Source organism: Momordica charantia, assembly GCF_013281855.1.
Source record: "Momordica charantia cultivar OHB3-1 chromosome 1 unlocalized genomic scaffold, Mcharantia_2.0 BLBB01000001.1, whole genome shotgun sequence".
Taxonomy (NCBI): domain Eukaryota; kingdom Viridiplantae; phylum Streptophyta; class Magnoliopsida; order Cucurbitales; family Cucurbitaceae; genus Momordica; species Momordica charantia.
Window position 1 is genome coordinate 396,485 of NW_028275157.1, and position 17,732 is coordinate 414,216.

Below are 17,732 nucleotides of genomic sequence, written 5' to 3' on the forward strand. Positions count from 1 at the left end.
GCACTTGTTTCGTTCGGGATGTTCGCCTCCAGCTCACCAAATTAGACCTTAAGTCATTGAAATGCATTTTCCTTGGTTATTCTCGTGTTCAAAAAGGGTATCGATGTTATTGTCCTGATCTCAATAGATATCTTGTCTCTCCTGACGTTAAGTTTTTTGAAAATACTTTCTTTTCATCGTCCTTGAGTACCAGTCAGGGGGAGTAGTCATAGGAAGATGATACCTTTCTTGTCTATTCTATTGTCTCTACTTCTACTGAAGAACTTCCTAGCAATACATCTCCCTCTGCGCCTGATCCACTACCTAGCTTCCCCCTCTCTGGTGCCCCTTTCCGGTGAGTTTTTCAGGCCATAGCCTTCTGCTTTCCTTGTTTTCCCCCTTAAGTAGTCAACAGCAAGTGGTTCTGAGATTCACACAGTTTATTCAGAATGGAAATTAGCAGTTGTCGTATTGATGATTCATTTTTTTGCATTTGGATTGAAAATGATATTTTTATAATAGAAGATGTGAAAAGAAATGCCTTGATGACATTGCATTCGACGCAATTCTTATGGTTCGAAAAGCATATGAAGGAAGTTACTCAGCAACCGATCTTTGATTCGTTATTTTTCCAGCTTCGTGATGATTATGGAAAATGTCGTATTCAGAAGTTTAGAACTAATGGGAATTGGTTCTTGGAGTGGGTGTTATGGCCCTCCACAAGTGGTCGAAAGAATCTTATCGTCCCTGCTGGTTCGAAGAAGGATGGCTGGAAAGTTTTTTGGAAGATGTTGAAGACTTTCTCGGTCAGAATAACAGAAGCTCAAACGTTAGTGAAGGCCGGTTGCTCTATCCTTGACAAGAACGCTGTTTTAGATGGGAATACGATAGTTCCAACGAATACTATTGAAAAGGACTTGGTAGTACAGAAGAAGCATTCAATAACCGAAAGGTCCTATGCCGAGGTGGTAGCCGGAAGAGGAGAATTTGCATCTGACAAGTCCCTTGACAGCTTTCGAAGCATTGCAGTAGAACCTAGGAAGCTTAAGACAGTCCATACCCAAGGCTATTGGGTTCAAAAAGAAGCTGAGGTATTAGAATTGGATTGGAATCGCCTAATGGTTGTCTCTAAGGCCTGTTCACATGATGACTGGAAGGCGATCACCAGAGCTTTAAAAGAGAAATACACACTTGACTGTGTGATAAATCCCATCATGGTTGATAAGGGTCTTTTGAAGTTCACAGGTGATAGATTTCTCAAGCCTTGTGAGCTTTCCGGAAAATGGAGGAGGATAGGGAATTTTCATTTAAAATTAAAAAAGTGGAGCCCTTATTTGCATAACAGAAGCGATTACACTCAAGGTTACGGGGGCTGGTTAACCATTAAGGACCTACCTTTGTACTACTGGACCAGTTCAACCTTTGAAGCCATTGGAAGAAAATGTGGTGGGTTGTTGGAAATTTCTTCAAAGACTCTTAATATGTTGAACGCCTTAGATGCTTTTATCAAAGTTAAACCTAATTCTTGTGGTTTTATCTCGGCCACCGTGACTATTGCTGATGAGAAATATGGATCCTTTGATATTAGGATTTTCGGTAGTCGCCTTCCAACACCAATGCCTTCGGCTGATGCAAGCCTAGATTATGAATCATTAACAAACCCTTTGGACGTTGAACGATTTCGAAGAATTTTGGAAGATGAACAGACAAATTCTCCAAGTTTTGAAGTGGGAGATGAAGGGTCTCAAGAGGTAGAAGCAAACCCAATTATGGAAACAGAAGTTGGATTGACGGCGAATATTTGGAATTCCGAGGTAAGGGATTTGATTTGTGCAGACGAAAATTCGGCCATATTTATGGAGATTGATAATATTATTATGGATGCAGTGCTGGATTTTCCAAATCAGGAGGTAGAGAATTCGAAACAGCCTATAGAGAATCCTGACAGTCAGTTGGAAAATATTGAGAATTTGGAAAGACCTTCAATTACGACGAATGATATCCTCGAGGATGCAGCCTTTATTGAAGAGAGAGTAATGAACTTTAGTGAAAGAGAAAAGACTGATATGTTGGCCAATGAAATTACGATTTCGGCAGATCTGAATTCCTCTTTTAAAAACAAAACAGATGGAGATTTAGAGAAAAGAGCCAAGGAAACTCTTATTTTAAATTCAGTAATCCCGCCGATAGCGCTCTGTGACAAATCATCACATAATCGTATCCCACCATTGCCCTTTTCCTATTCAAGGAAAAAATCAAAATCTAGATTGACCAAGGATCTCGGTCTTATTTATTCAAATCAGGAGACTATCTCGATGTTAAATAAGGGGACCAATGAAGAAGTGGAACTTTCTGAACTACCGCCAACTAATTCAAACCCTAAAGATGATCCAAACCCTTGTATTATACAACGGAGTTTGCGGAATTCTTTTAATATGGGAAGTGAGCAGGATCTGGACAAGAAAGAGAAAATTAGTAATTTTCCATACCTAAAATTCGGCTGCATTTATTCAACCAAAAAGTAGCCATCTGAATTAAATATGACTGAATCTTTATTCTCGGATGATGAGGAAGGTCTAAACATTAGCATCAGTAGTCAGGATTCTCCACCTTTTTTGGATATTCACGCAGAATGTGCAACGGATCTTACTGAATTTTCCTTGAATGGTGAGTTGACTAATCTTTTCGACCCTCCCCTATTTTCTCCAGCTACACAAGACAAGTCAGTTTTTTGTGGGGACCCTCCGAATATTGAGGGTGAAATTCAGATTCCTTCCTTCTTTGACTCGGTTGGAATTGCTCTCTCACCTGTTAGGAAAGATTGATGAAGATACTTTGTCCGAGGCCTTCGTGATTATAAAAAAAGGCTGAAAGTTAAGAAGATGATATTGAAACTCAATCCAGATGTTGTAATGCTTCAGGAGACAAAGTTACAGCAGATTGACAAAGAGACAATTAAATCGTTATGGAGCTCTAAAGATGTAGCGTGGGCCAGCATTGAAGCAGAAGGTTCAGAAGGTCGATCGGGGGGGATTCTTACCCTCTGGGATGAGACTAAAATTCAGATTCGGGAAGTATTAGAGGGCAGCCATTCAGTGTCAATCTCCATCTCATTCTTTAATTTAAAGGAAATTGTTATAACTAACATCTATGGTCCAACTGATTACAAAAGTCGGAAGCATATGTGGTCAGAATTACGAAATATATCCGGCTTTAGAGACAAATACTGGTGTATGGGGGGAGATTTTAACATCACAAGGTGGGTATCAGACAGGTCTTCAGGAGGTAGAATAACAAAAGGAATGAAGAGATTTAATAGTATAATTGAAGATTAGAATTGATGGAAATTCCACTTTCTAATGGCAAGTACACTTGGTCGAAAATGGGCAACAATAGTACTCATTCATTACTGGACAGGTTCTTTGTTTCGCAAGATTGGGACACTCTCTTCAGCAACTCTAGTGTAAATAGAGTGGAACGAATAACGTCTGACCATTTTCCTATTGTTCTTGATGCTGGGGATTTTCATTGGGGCCCCTCTCCCTTCAGGTTCTTTAATTCCTGGCTAGAAGATAAGAATTGTGTTCGAATAATTGAATCCAAGCTCTCAGAAGATGTATCTTACGGCTGGGCAGGGTTTGTAATATCTTCAAAGCTTCGTAACGTAAAATCTTCACTTAAAATTTGGCATGCTCAGAATGAAAAGCAGCGAAGGGAAGCGGAGGATAAAATAGTAGCTGAAATATCCTTATTGGATATTAAGGATGAGAATTTTGGTCTCTCCTTGGATGAAATCGAACGAAGAGGTTCTTTGAAGACAGACTTACTTAATTTGTATGTAAGGGAGGAGCAAAACTTGATACAAAAAAGTAAGGTACATTGGCTGAAGGCAGGGGATGAAAATAGTAATTTTTTTCATAGATTCTTAGCTGCCCGCAAAAGGAAGGCCCGGATTTCTGAGATTAAGGATGGAAATGGCGTATCTCTTGTTAACCAAAGAGAAATTGAGAAGGAAATCTCCAGCTTTTTCGACGCCTTGTACTGTAGTAAAGGAATTTCACGTTTTACTCCAAGAGACATCTCTTGGAGGCCTATCTCTTGTCAAGACAGTAGCTGGTTACAAAGGAATTTTGAGGAAGCTGAGGTTTGGTCTGCTCTAAAAAATTTGGGAAGAAATAAGGTGCCAGGGCCAGACAGATTTACCATTGAATTCTTCATCAAATTTTGGCAGCATTGGAAAGGAGATTTTATGGGACTTTTTGCTGAGTTCTTTCGAAATGGCCAATTGAATGCTTGTGTTAAAGATAATTTCATTTGCCTTATTCCTAAGAAAGATTCAGTGGAAAAGGTAAAGGACTTTAGACCAATAAGTCTTTCAACCTCCACTTATAAAATTATAGCCAAAGTTCTCACCGAGCGCCTCAAGAAGGTGATGCCTAGCACAATTTCTATGAACCAGAGTGCTTTTATTGAAGGAAGACAGATCCTTGATCCGGTGTTAATTGCAAATGAACTTGTAAATTTCTATAAAGTCAAGAAGAAGAGTGGTTGGATGTTAAAACTTGACTTAGAAAAAGCCTTTGATAGAGTGGATTGGGATTTTCTTGGTGTTGTCCTGCAAAAGAAAGGGTTTGGAGAGAAATGGATTAGCTGGATTAATGGTTGCATCGGGGGGACAAAATTTTCAGTATTCATCAGTGGCCGACCGAGAGGAAGAATCTCAGCTTCTAGAGGTTTAAGGCAAGGAGACCCTCTCTCTCCTTTCCTTTTTCTCTTAATCAGTGATGTGTTTAGTAGTTTGTTGGATCGCCTACATGAAAAGGGTATTTTTGAAGGTTTTATTGTCGGCAGAAATCATGTTCATGTTTCTCATCTACAGTTTGCAGATGATACTTTGTTGTTTTGTAAGGATGATGATGATATGTTGGAGATTCTTTTCGATACTATTAAGGCATTTGAATGGTTGTCTGGCCTAAAAATAAATTGGGATAAATCATCATTATGTGGAATTAATATTGATACCCAAAAAGTAGCGTTGTTTGCTGCAAAGTGGAATTGTAAAATTGAACATCTGCCCATTATGTACTTGGGGCTTCCTTTAGGTGGAAATCCAAAGCTTGAAGCCTTTTGGTTCCCTATTAAGGACAAGATCCTAAAGAAACTCGATAGATGGAAGCGATATCAATTATCTAGAGGAGGTAGACTGACTTTGTGCCAAGCGGTGTTGGGTAGCATTCCTTTGTATTACTTATCGCTTTTTCAAATGCCTGGACATATCAGCAAGCAATTTGAAAAGTATATCAGAAAATTTTTTTGGGGAGATGGTTCAAATGGGTCTTTAAAGCATTTGGCTCGATGGGATTTAGCTTCTCGCCCTAGTGCAAATGGTGGCTTGGGCATTGGTATGTTATTGAATAAGAACCATGCTCTTCTTGCGAAATGGGGTTGGAGGTTTAGTTTGGAAACTTCTGCGCTATGGCGCCGGGTTGTGGCCAGCATTTATGAAACAGATTGTTTTGATTGGAACACTCTGGAAAAGAAGAATTTGGGGTGTCGTAGCCCTTGGAACAACATTCAAAAACAGTGGAAAAAGGTACAGAAATTCTCTTCATTATTAGTAAAAAATGGCAAGCGTACTTTGTTTTGGCATCACTTGTGGTTGGGCGAGTCTTTTTTAAAGGACAAGTTTCCACTTATGTTTCGGGTTTCCTCGAACCCCTACCTTTCGGTTCATGAAGCTTGGGATTCAACCACCTCCTCTTGGAGGATTGAAGTTAGAAGGTCGCTAAAAGATGGAGAATTTGCTGAATATATTGAATTATTGGACAATCTGAATTTGGTTTTGTTAAATGATGATGAAGACAAACTCTCTTGGAATCTGAATAAAAATGGGACTTTTTCTGTCAGCTCCTTATGTAACTCTAAGGCTCCCTTTGCTGCATTACCACGAGATTTTTGCTCAAAGCTTTGGAATTCTGGTAGCCCCAAGAAGGTTAATGTCCTTACATGGATTCTTATGTTTGGCAAGGTCAATACAGCTGAAATTATGCAGAAAAAGATACCATATATGTTTCTCCAGCCATCTGCTTGTGTTTTTTGTGTAAACTCAAGCGAAAATCAGCTGCACACTTTCTTTTTCTGCCCATTTGCAGCAACCTGTTGGTCTGCCTTTTTTGGTATCTTCAATCTACCTTGGGTTATGGACAAGTCAGTCTCGAACTTGGTTTTTCAGTTGCTGTTTGGTCTACACATGAATCCTAAAGCTACATTACTTTGGGTCAACGGTCTTAAAGCCCTTATTTATGAATTAGGGTTCGAGAGCAATCAAAGGACCTTCGAAGGGTTAAAAAGGCATCCGTTGGAATGTTTTCACATTGCCAAATTCAAAGCTTCTCAATGGTGTGCTCTTTACAATCTTTTTGTCAATTACTCACCTAGCATGATTGATTCTAATTGGGATGCTTTTAGCTCTCCTTTGTAATTTTATTTATTTTCTTTCAACTTTATGTTTTATCTTTCTCACTCCTTTGGAGTTTGTATCCTTGAACATTTTATGTTCCTTTTCATTTATCAATGAAAAGTTCGTTTCCTGTTCAAAAAAAAGTTACAAAGAAACTGAAAAGGCAAAAAAAGAAAAAAGAAAATTAATTCCAACTTTAATTCGAAGAAAAAACTCAAAATGTTGACATTTATAAACTTCCTATTCTCAAATCTTAACATATATTGACTTTCGATTCTTTGTTTTATTTTTATGGTTGCTATTGATATATATTTACTCCCCTCTCTTCTCAGATGGTAGGTGATTTCTTTGACCAACTGAAATCCCGAAGCAAAGGTTATGCAAGCATGGAATACTCTTTGATTGGGTAAAAGCATTAAATGTTTCATGTACATATTTCTAAAACTGAGTGGATTTGTTTCTGGAGAATGATGCAATCAGTATCACCCACGGTGCGTTTATGCTTTTTGGAGAGGAGATTTTCTATTACAAAATAAGACTAATTATTTGTTTCACATACAAGCTTCCTCGGTAGATATATCAGCATTGTCAGTTATGAGGAAGAAATCTTGTTCTTATTATTTTGTACATTTGTTAATAATATAAAAATTCATACTTATTGAAAATGGTAAAAGATATATGAACAAGGAATGAAATAATTGTAACAGAGAGATTGATGGGAAATAATAAAAGAGGGCCACTTTACAGCAACAGCAAGGCTTCCATCTGTTGTAAGAAATAAAAATTAAAAACTCAAATGGGCTAGAGATTGATGTAAAGGAATTACCCATAATTAAGATGCATGGAAGCGAGCTCAAACACTCGTAGATATTAAAAAAAAAAGAAAGACGAAGAGGATAGGACTTTGAAATAAGTTTGAAAGGAACTACTTTAAAAGCAGTGTTTTGAGTATAAATTCCGGCATTCATTCCACACAAGAAGGGTCCAGGTCTGAATATAATTTTTACTTCTAGAAGACATGATACTATGAAAAGGGGAGTTCGTCACCCTCAGTGTTTCATCTAGATTTGCACCTATTAGCCAGTCATGTTCTTTAAAGTGAGGTCCTGTAACTTCACAGCTATTGCATACAAACGAAAGCTTTATGTTTCTGTGCAATACAATCTGCACCATCCCACACAAGTACCCATGGTCGTACAATGTGAAAAGGGAAAATTTTATCGTTTTCATATATTTAGAGTTGCACACATCCCTAATGATAAATACAGAAGGAGAGTGTACAGAAAGAAAAATCCCATCACTTGGAGAAAAAGATGAAAAATAGGAATGGACAAGCAAATAAATCAATGAAGTTTTAATATACCATAATCTATAAACTTAAACTTTTGGGTTTAATGGTAGTTTAACATTGTATCACAGCAGGAGTTTGTGTGTTTGAAATCTTGTAATGTCATTTCCTCTCAATTAACATTATAGTCTTTGTTGAGCCTTATGCTAATTTATAAGCTCGCAAGTGGGGAAATGTTAATAATATACATAAAAGATTAAATATAACATAATCCATAATGACTAACGACCTTCAGCTATTTAACTGATATAACATAACCCATAATGACTAACCACCGCAACTGGGGTCATGATTGTCTATGAGAAATATGTCCTGAAGAAATCATGCTAGCTACTTCTAGGCAAAAAAATATGAACTTCTAACCATAAATAGGATACATATAATGTTGCATAAAGAAAATGTGTCAAGTTATGAGTAGGTTCTTGGAGGTTATTAAGATATGCATCTAACTTCTTCTATCAAAAAATGCATAGCTAACTTCTTTTTTTTTTCTTTTTTCTTTTCCCTCTCTTGGGGGGAATGACTTTCAGGTACAGAGAAAGTGATTTGATAAAACTTGACATTCAGATAAATGGTGATCGAGTGGAACCATTGGCAACAATAGTGCACAGCAATAAGGTAACATTTTATATCACAAATATATGCTATCGTAATTTTTTGTTTTACATTCTTCTATGCTATCATTTGAGAATTTCTATTACTCAACAAAGAACCAAAATTAAACCATATAATCTGGTGTCAATTCAACCATTTGTATTGGTTAGGTTATTGCCCAGGATAGGAGTACCTTTTACCTTGTTTCTCTCTTAGTGTTTTTCTTTGGAGGATGGGAACTTGTGTAAAGTTAAACGTGATGCATAATTAGTTGTTTATTTTTCTGCTGACTATTAGTTGGTGGATAAAAGTCCCTTCTTGCATTTAAAAACTTTTTAATGACGGAACATATTGTTAATTGATAAGAAAAAATGATTCTCTTTTATTACTTTCAAAGAATTGATACAAGGCTATAAATGGCAGTCACAAAGAAGAAATTAAAACGAAATTCTTGCCTATTAGGATAAGGAAAATACTTACCTATTAGAACAAGAAAATCCTAACCTAAATACAATAGGAAATTTTTAAAATATAATTTAACACATATTGATTATGACCTTAATCTCAAATTTAATTGAGAAGCGGATTAAGACTCAAATAAGAGTTTGTTGGACACTTACCAAAGTCTTGGAGTACTAGATAGCTCAATGGAATATTAAATTTTGAGATATTGAGAACTCCCCTTAATATCATTTTTCCTTTTTTTCATTATCCCCGATTTTGTCCTTCTGTTCCCTCTTTCTCTTCCGTACTTCACTCTTTTCTTCGTTTTGTTCTACACCATTAAGTGATTTGGTGAGAATTAATTTGAATTTACTAGATGCTAAAAACATTATATAGTAAGGGTCAAGTTTGTTCGTTTTAGGTGGTTTCCCCATGTTGGTCATGACTAAGTTGACAGGAGGGAAGCAGGGAAGATGCATATTTTTCTGCAAGATCAAAGGGGTATTTTCATGAGAGTTGCTATACTGTCCCCATCCATGTGAAAAAGAATTTCAGCTCTAATGTATGACCAAGAAATGCCCTACTGATCAGGTACCAACACATAGAAGGTTGAAACGCTTGTTAGAACTTGAGTTCTAAACATTTCCATGATGTCCATAATGAATGTGGAATACCCTCGTTCATTTTCCCTTCTAAAAATTCTCCTTTTTCCAAACAAATGCCCAAAAGTAATTCTTATCACTTATCAGCGCATCTAATTAAAGAGATCTCTCTCTCTCTCTCATTTGTATATGATTCAACAGTTGGTGAGCAGCTCAATAATTTGGGCTTTAACTTTTGCGTCAGTTAGTTTCTGAACTTTTCTTACTGGTTTGTATTTAGCCTTTCTGCGTTTTCTGGTCCAAAGACAATAAAATTTGAAAGCAATGGTTCAAGAGACCAAATTTTGTATTATATGGTTTTGACACCGTATGTTATGCGAGTTTCTTTTGTCTAACAGCTGATTAGACCTACATGCTTCAATGTTGATTTTGGCTTAGACAAACTTGCTTCGAAATTAACAAGAAATACCATTTTCAGGCATATGCTGTCGGAAGAGCTTTGACGCAGAAGCTGAAGGAGCTGATACCACGACAAATGTTTAAAGTACCTATTCAGGTAAAAACTCGCTCAACGACAAAATAACATTTATAATTGACATGAACAGTTAGACAACTTTAATATTTTTTCTTCATTTCTTCTGATGCAATTGTTTTGAATCTCTGCCACTTGTAAGTACCAATAGAAACTTTTAGAGAGAGAGAGAGAGAGAGGAAAAAAAAGAAAAAGAAAAACAAACTAGCATTATTTAAAAAAAAACTCATTTCAAATGCAGCAGAATAGAGGCATATTGTCTTCGGCTTTTATTTATTTTTGGAAGATAATAATCTTTTTATGTTACAAAAGAATTTCGTGTGATTAATACACCACCAAGAAGTAGGACACTGTACATTGCTACAAAAAAAAGTCAAAAGGAAAAGATCTATCCTCGAAGACCCGTGCGTTCCTTTCTAGCCATAACTGCCATAGGAGAGCTCTAGAGGTACACCTCCACACCACTTTAATCTTTTTAGGGAGCCACCAGCCTTGTAGGACTTCTGAAAGCCATTCGTCAATCTGATTTGGAAGACAAATGGAGATGCCGAAAAGGTTGAAAATGGCATGCTAGTTCCTTGACGCGAAAGGGCAGTGGATAAAAAGATGGTCTATATCCTCACCGCTGTTCAAACAAAGGCAGGGGGAATTGGGAAAACAAACCATTTCTGCACTTCTTTTGAGGCAAGTCATGCGTGTTTAATCTTCTATGAGCTAAAGACCATAAAAATACTTTAACCTTCTTAGGTACTTTAAACTTCCATATCGACGTGATGAGGGGGGAGTTCAAGGGAAGGAGTGCACTCCACCATTTTCAGGCGCGTCGAACGGGTAGTGAACTGCCCTCCTTTGTCGAGTGATCACCCCACTCTATCTTCCCATTCTCCAATCTGCACAGCATCAATAATCTGGAAAAGATCCAACCAGCTATCCATTTTCCAATCAAGGAGACCTCTACGAAAGCCTAAGTCCCAGTCATTTTCAGTACCGTTCCAACAGGCTGCAACCGTGACATCTTTCTTCATGGAGATGCTATACAAAACAGGGAAAAGGAATTGAAGGGGTTTCTCCCCAATCCACCAGTTCGACCAGAACTTAATTCGGTTCCCTTTTCTCACCTTGAAACCAAGAAACTTGTAGAAGAAGGCACTATTCTTTGAGATATCAAACTAGGGTCTTCCTTTGGCCCGCCCTTTTGGTGGGAGAGTACCCCATCCGTTTAGACTTTCTCCATAAATACTAGCAATCACCTTTGAGAAAGGGCATTAGGTTCCTGAGTGAATCTCTCAAGCCACTTGAGAAGAAGGCTATTGTTTTTCTGTTGTAAGTCCCTTATACCAAGACCTCCGTAATGTAAAGGAAGGGCCGTTTTGCCCCAATTCACCAAGTGGTTGCACTTTCCTTTCGACATCCCTCCGTTCCAAAAGAAGTTTCTTGTCCGCTTCTCTAATTCATCTATCAATCCCTTTGGAGCTTTAAGAATCAAGAAAAAAAGAGGAGAAGACTTGAAATCACCGATTGCGCCAAGGTCATACGGCCTCCCTTCGAGAGGAAGAGGTTCTTCCACTTTTCAATTTTCTTCCTGACATTGTCTACAATCGGGTCCCAAAAGGATTTCTTCTTATAGTTTGCCCCCAACGGAATCCCCAAATATGAGAAAGGAAGCTTTTCTACCTTACAACCCAGCTTCTTGGCCATACTCTGCAACAAATCTTCCTCCACATGTATTCCTATAAGACTTGTATTTCCCAGATTTAAAGACAGACTAGAGGCTTTAAGAAAGATGTCTATAATCATCCAGCATCTATCAAGCATACCTGAATCATTTGGGCAGAAAATTATAGTATCATCCATGTATTGCAAATGAGAGATCTGCATCATTTGTCTACCAGCTTCGAAGCCTTTAATCAATCTTCTTTGACTACAGTAGTGAATTAAACGACTAAAGGAGTCCCCTACTAAGGTGAAGAGAAAAGGGGAAAGAGGATCCCTTGCCTCGAGCCTCTTCTCACAAAGATTTTTCCCCAAGGTCTACCATTTATGAGAATGGAAAAATTCACAGAGATAAGCATCCTCTTATCCACTTTCTCCACCAAGGACCAAAGCCTTTTTGCTCCATAACCACATCAAGGTACAGCCAATCCACTTTATCCTATGCCTTTTCATAATCTAGTTTCAGAACAAAACCAGATTTTTCCTTTTCCTCCCAATCTCCCACCATCTCAGAAGCTATAAGAATAGCATCTTAAATTTGACGCCCTCCAATGAAGGCAGATTGAGCCTCTTGGATAATAAAAGGAAGAACTTTCTTAAGCCTTTGCGCTAGCACTTTCGAAAGGATCTTATACAAAGAAGTCGCCAGGCTAATTGGCCTGTACTCCCCTACTTTCATTGCCTTCGCTATTTTCGGGATCAAACAGATATAAGTCTCATTTGTACACCGGTTTATGATGCCATTTCTAAAAAAAGTCTTGGAACACCCCTAATCAATCAAACTTGAGGATGTTCTAGCACTTTTTAAAGAACTCATTTGTAAAACCATCTGGTCCAGTGGACTTCAAGTTGCCGATGCTAAACAATGCTTTCTGAATCTCTTCTAGATCAAATGGTCTCTCAAGCCAACCCTTCCAACTCTCCTCCAGACTATTCCACTGAACGTTTTCAATCAGGAACCGGTGACCAGAAGAATCACCATATAAGCATTCATAGAAGCCAACTATTTCCTTCTCAGCCGCTTCTTCTGAAGTTAGTAAAACCCCCATTGCCCGTTTCTAACATAGAAATAGTAGCCTTAGATTTTCTCGACGTGGACCATCTGTGGAAGAAATTGGAGTTTTCATCGCCCTCTTTCAGCCACACCAAGTTGCACTTTTGAGCCCATTTTCTCTGCTCACTATCGATTTTGAGATCCTCCCTTCCTTTTCTTTCTAACTGTGTCATCAAGCCCGCCATTTCAAGGTTGTCTAGCTCGTCTATTCTTCCTTCCTTAAGCCTTAAAGAATCCTCTATCACCCTAAAACTCTCCTTGTTCCACTGCTTCAAAACCCCTTTAAGAGTTTTCAGCTTTCCCATGAAAGAATAACTCGGCCATCCAATCGAAGGAAAAGAATTCCACCAAGAGTCTACCTTTTCTTTGAAGAGGGATGATCAAGCCACATATTCTCAAAACGGAAGGGGGAGGGGCCCCCACTTCTGATTTCCCAGCTTTAGAAGGAGGGGGGAGTGATCCGAGGTTGTTCGATGGAGTCTAAGTAACTCAACTTCTTTGAAAGCTTCTACCCATTTTTGGGAGAGAAGGAACCGATCTATACTTGTAGCTACCGGTCTTTCTCTAAAATCTGACCAAGTGAAAGAGTCGTTCTTCATGGGAACATCAATAAAATTCAAGTCCTCGATCAGCAGATTAAAATTCTTCATACTCCTAGTGAATCTACCCCTGGTGGACTTCTTTTCAATCCTTCTAACAACATTAAAGTCTCTGCCGATGCACCAGTGACCCGCACATAGACCATTCAAATCAAGAATCTCCTGCCAAAAATCATCTCTACCTTTGTACTTAGACGGCCCGTGAACACTCGTAATCCAGCCAAAGAAACTATCTTTAAAATTCACATAAATGGAAGCCGAGAACAAACCTATCACTGAATCCTCCACTTGAACAGAGTTTTGATTCCACAGGATGAGAACTCCTCCGGGCGACCCTTCTGCTTCCAGCTGAGACCAGTCTACATGTCTCGAGCTCCATTAAGCTTTCACTAAACTTCTATCAACTTCGTTTCTGGTAAGATGACCACATCCGGATTGTCCTTAACCAAAAAGGGACTTGACTAGAGCTCTTTTGGAGGGAGCACCTAAACCTCTAACATTCCACAAGATTATCTTCATTTAGAAACTGGCCCGTTGCTACCTGAGCCTCTTCTGCTTCCATTTCTTTCTCCATCGATCTCAGCAAGTTTGTAAGCTCTCTTGATTTTTTCTTTACTGAAGCGCTGCCATTATTAGAGATCGGTCTGATGCACATCTTGCATTTCCACAAGTTCCAGACCAAGCTTTGGAGAAAGGGAGGTGATCTGTATCCTCCTCACTATCATCAGAGACTTCTTCTACTACTTCCTGAAATCATCTTGTTCTATGCTCACTACGGCATTATTTCCCATCATTTCCTTTTCCGTAGGAGAAAGTGGTGTGAAACCAAAAGGAAATTCTTATTGATCCAAATCTGACTTAAAAACAAGGGAAGGCAGCCTTATATAAGGAAGAAGGCTGACGACTGGTTTAACGGCTATAAAGACAATAGCTGCTAAATATAAGTTTCTAACTAATCTGGTAGGTTCACTTTGTATGCGTTGTCGCCGTATTTTTGTAGGATTTCGAATGGTCCAATTTTTTTTTCTTGCAGCTTGTTGTAAGTCCCTTTTGGAAATCTGGTCTTCTTTAAATGGACCATAACCAAATCCCCCACAGCAAACGTTTTGGGGCGGCGATGACTGTCTGCTGTTGCTTTATATTGTGCTGGAACTTGTTGTAGGTTGTCCAGCACCTCCTTATGAAGCTCAACGATTCGTTCGGCCATTTTTTCTGCTTCTGCACTAAAATCAACAGCAGTAGGGAGATTAGCAAGATCGACTGTTAGTCTAGGTAATTTAGTGTAAACTATATCAAAGGGGGACTTCCCTGTGGACTGGTTCTTCATGTGGTTGTAAGCAAACTCAGCTTGAGCGAGCGTAAGATCCCATTGCTTTGGTTTGCTGCTCCCTAGACATCGTATTAGGTTCCCCAATGTTCTGTTAGTTACTTCGGTTTGTCCGTCGGTTTGGGGGTGGCTCGTGGTGCTGAATTTTAATTCGGTGTTGAATTTTTTCCATAGGGTATTCCAGAAATAGCTCAGAAACTTAACATCTCTATCCGAAACAATGGTTTTTGGTATACCATGTAAACGAACTATTTTGCGAAAGAATAAGTTTGCGATATAGATAGCATCCGATGTTTTCTTGCAAGGGAGGAAGTGAGACATTTTGCTGAACCGGTCGACCACAACTAGGACTGAATTATAGCCTCTTTGTGTCTTTGGAAGACCAAGGATAAAGTCCATAGAAAGGTCTTCCCAAATAGATTCCGGGATTGGTAAGGGTGTATATAAGCCGGTGTTCTGAGTCTGCCCCTTGGCTTTTTGGCAAATGAGACAACGGTTAACAAAATTATGTACATCCTTTCGAACTTGTGGCCAAAAGAACCTCTGTGCCACAAGGTCAAATGTCTTTTCTTTGCCAAAGTGGCCGGCTAAACCTCCCGAATGTAAATCTTTGATTACACTTTCTCTTAAAGAAGAACGTGGGATGCATAAACAAAAATCCATCCATAATATGGTAATCATCACAATTATCATGCTGCTGACATTTTAACCATATAGCATAGAATTCATTGTCATGTTGGTAAGATGTAGTTAAATGTTCAAATGCTATAATCTGGCCAGATAATAAAGTTAGTAGGCTAGCCTTTCGACTAAGGGCATCGGCTACTTTATTTGCAGTACCAGCTTTATGTTTGATAACAAAGTTGTTAGAGTATATATTAGTATATTTTATATTCTTGTATTAATATTAATTTGTCATTTACCTTAACCTTATAGGATTAGGTCAACCTTGTATATTTGTCTATATATATAGACTTTAATAATGAGAATACATTACATTGGATTCTCTCCAACCTTAGTCTCTAGATGGTATCAGAGACAAGTTTCTTGCCCATTAGGGTTTTGTGCCCATTAGGGTTTTGATGCCGGGTTTTGTGCTCATTAGGGTTTTGATACCCATTAGGGTTTTGTCCCTCAGGGTTTTGTTCATTGCTATCCAACTCAACTCATTACTACCGCCGCCGCCACCGACCACCGCCGCTGCCGCCGTTTGCTGATTCGCCAGCACTGCTGTTTTCCGATTTCTGTTCGTGGTTTCGTCTCGCTGCCAATCGTCGTCGTCGTCGCCGTGTGCTTTCGTCACTGTCAGTCGCCACCCATCGCCTTCGCCCCTCTGGTTGTCGTGGGGTACCACTTAGGGTTTCTGGTTTCAGAAAACACCTAATCTGGTTTGGTTCCAGCAGTTTGATTCATCTGTTTTGTTTGGTTCGGGTGGTTTGGTCTGGTTCTGTCGTTTTGTTCAAATAAGTTCGTTTGTTTGTTATGGTTGAGAAGAAATCAATCGTAACTTCTAAGGTGATCCCAATGATATCAAAAAAAAAAAATTCACAGAACACAAGTTGAATAGATTATTTGTCTAACAAGTTGGGCATGATTAACATGTATGCACCAACTTGAGGGGGAGTGTTAGAGTATATATTAGTATATTTTATATTCTTGTATTAATATTAATTTGTCCTTTACCTTCTCCTTATAGGATTAGGTCAACCTTGTATATTTGTCTATATATATAGACTTTAATAATGAGAATACATTACATTGGATTCTCTCCAACCTTAGTCTCTACAAAAGTCAAATTTTTGGATAAAGGCGATCCAACGGGCATGCATACGGTTAATTGTTTTTTGTGTTTGGATGTACTTTAGTGAGAAATGGTCGGTGAATAATATAAATTCTTTGCCGATGAGATAATGTTCCCACTGTTTTAATGCTCGAATTAAAGCATAAAGTTCTTGCTCGTAAGTGCACCATTTTTGTCTAGGGGGTGTTAGTTTCTCACTGAAATATTTTATTGGGTGGTTTTGCTGGGATAACACGGCACCTATACCTACTCTGGAGGCATCCACAGCTACCTCAAACGGCATAACTAACCATTCAAAGAGTCCCTTATTCATTTTGAATGCGGTTTTCCATTCATCCCTGGATTGAATTCGAATTTGGTGATAACCGCTCTTAAGATCATTTTTTGTGAAAAGTTGAGCGCCCCCAAGTTGATCTAGAAGGTCAGAAAGGCGTGGAATAGGAAAACAATATTTGATTGTAATTTTGTTGATTGCTCTACTATCAACGCACATGCACCAAGATCCGTCTTTCTTAGGTGCTAAAAGAACAGGACCGCACAAGGACTTAAGCTAGGCCTAATATGTCCTTTGGTTAGTAATTCTTGTATCTGATCATGGAGGATTGCGTATTCTTTGGGGCTCATACGGTAATGGGGAAGATGGGGCAGATTGGCACCTCGAATGAAGTCTCTTCGATGTTGGATATCTCGAAGAGGGGGAAGGTCCGTGGGATCTTTTGTGAGGATGGGGAAGTCAGCTAAGAGGTTTTTGATCGCAGGGTGAACAGTAATTTGGGTTGATGGGGGGCCTGTGTCCCTTAACGACCAGAGGGAATAGGAGGGAATCATCCTTTTGCAGGAAGTTTTTCCCATTAATAAGAGAAAAAAGCTAACTGGTATAAGAAGCTCTATCCTGTTTTACTCTAGAATCCATATTTGAAGGAAGAAGAATAATCTTTTTGCCCATCCAATTGAATTCATATGTATTTTCCCTACCATTATGGATGGTTTGAAGGTCAAATTGCCATGGGCGGCCAAGAAATATGTGACAGGCGTCCATATCTAATACATCACATATTATTTGGTCTTTGTACTGATTTCCTATAAAAAGGGGAACCGTACATACAGATGATACCGTAGCTTCACCGCCCTTTTGAATCCATGAAACCTTATAAGGGGTAGGATGAGGATCTACCTTAAGGTTGAGGGCAGTAACTAACCGTTGTGACACCATGTTCTCGCTACTGCCACTATCAATAATCACATTACATACCTTGCCATTGATGGTACATCGTGTTCT

At 38.7% G+C, this 17,732-nt stretch overlaps 1 protein-coding gene across 10 annotated transcripts in view; it reads left to right on the top strand.

Moving 5' to 3' along the window:
* Window positions 1-17,732, top strand: part of LOC111024873 (Small GTP-binding protein) — an 83,102-nt gene that overhangs the window by 60,835 nt on the left and 4,535 nt on the right. For 7 of the 10 annotated variants that reach the window (XM_088118608.1, XM_088118612.1, XM_088118601.1 and 4 more), the window contains 3 exons: window positions 6,772-6,845; window positions 8,318-8,405; window positions 9,906-9,983. In XM_088118608.1, the coding sequence (XP_087974734.1) occupies window positions 6,772-6,845; window positions 8,318-8,405; window positions 9,906-9,983 (240 nt within the window). Of the gene's footprint in view, window positions 1-2,525; window positions 6,379-6,771; window positions 6,931-8,317; window positions 8,406-9,246; window positions 9,417-9,905; window positions 9,984-17,732 lie in introns of those variants that run through there. The other 3 variants (XR_015788201.1, XR_015788202.1, XR_015788194.1) reach the window with 3 other exon arrangements.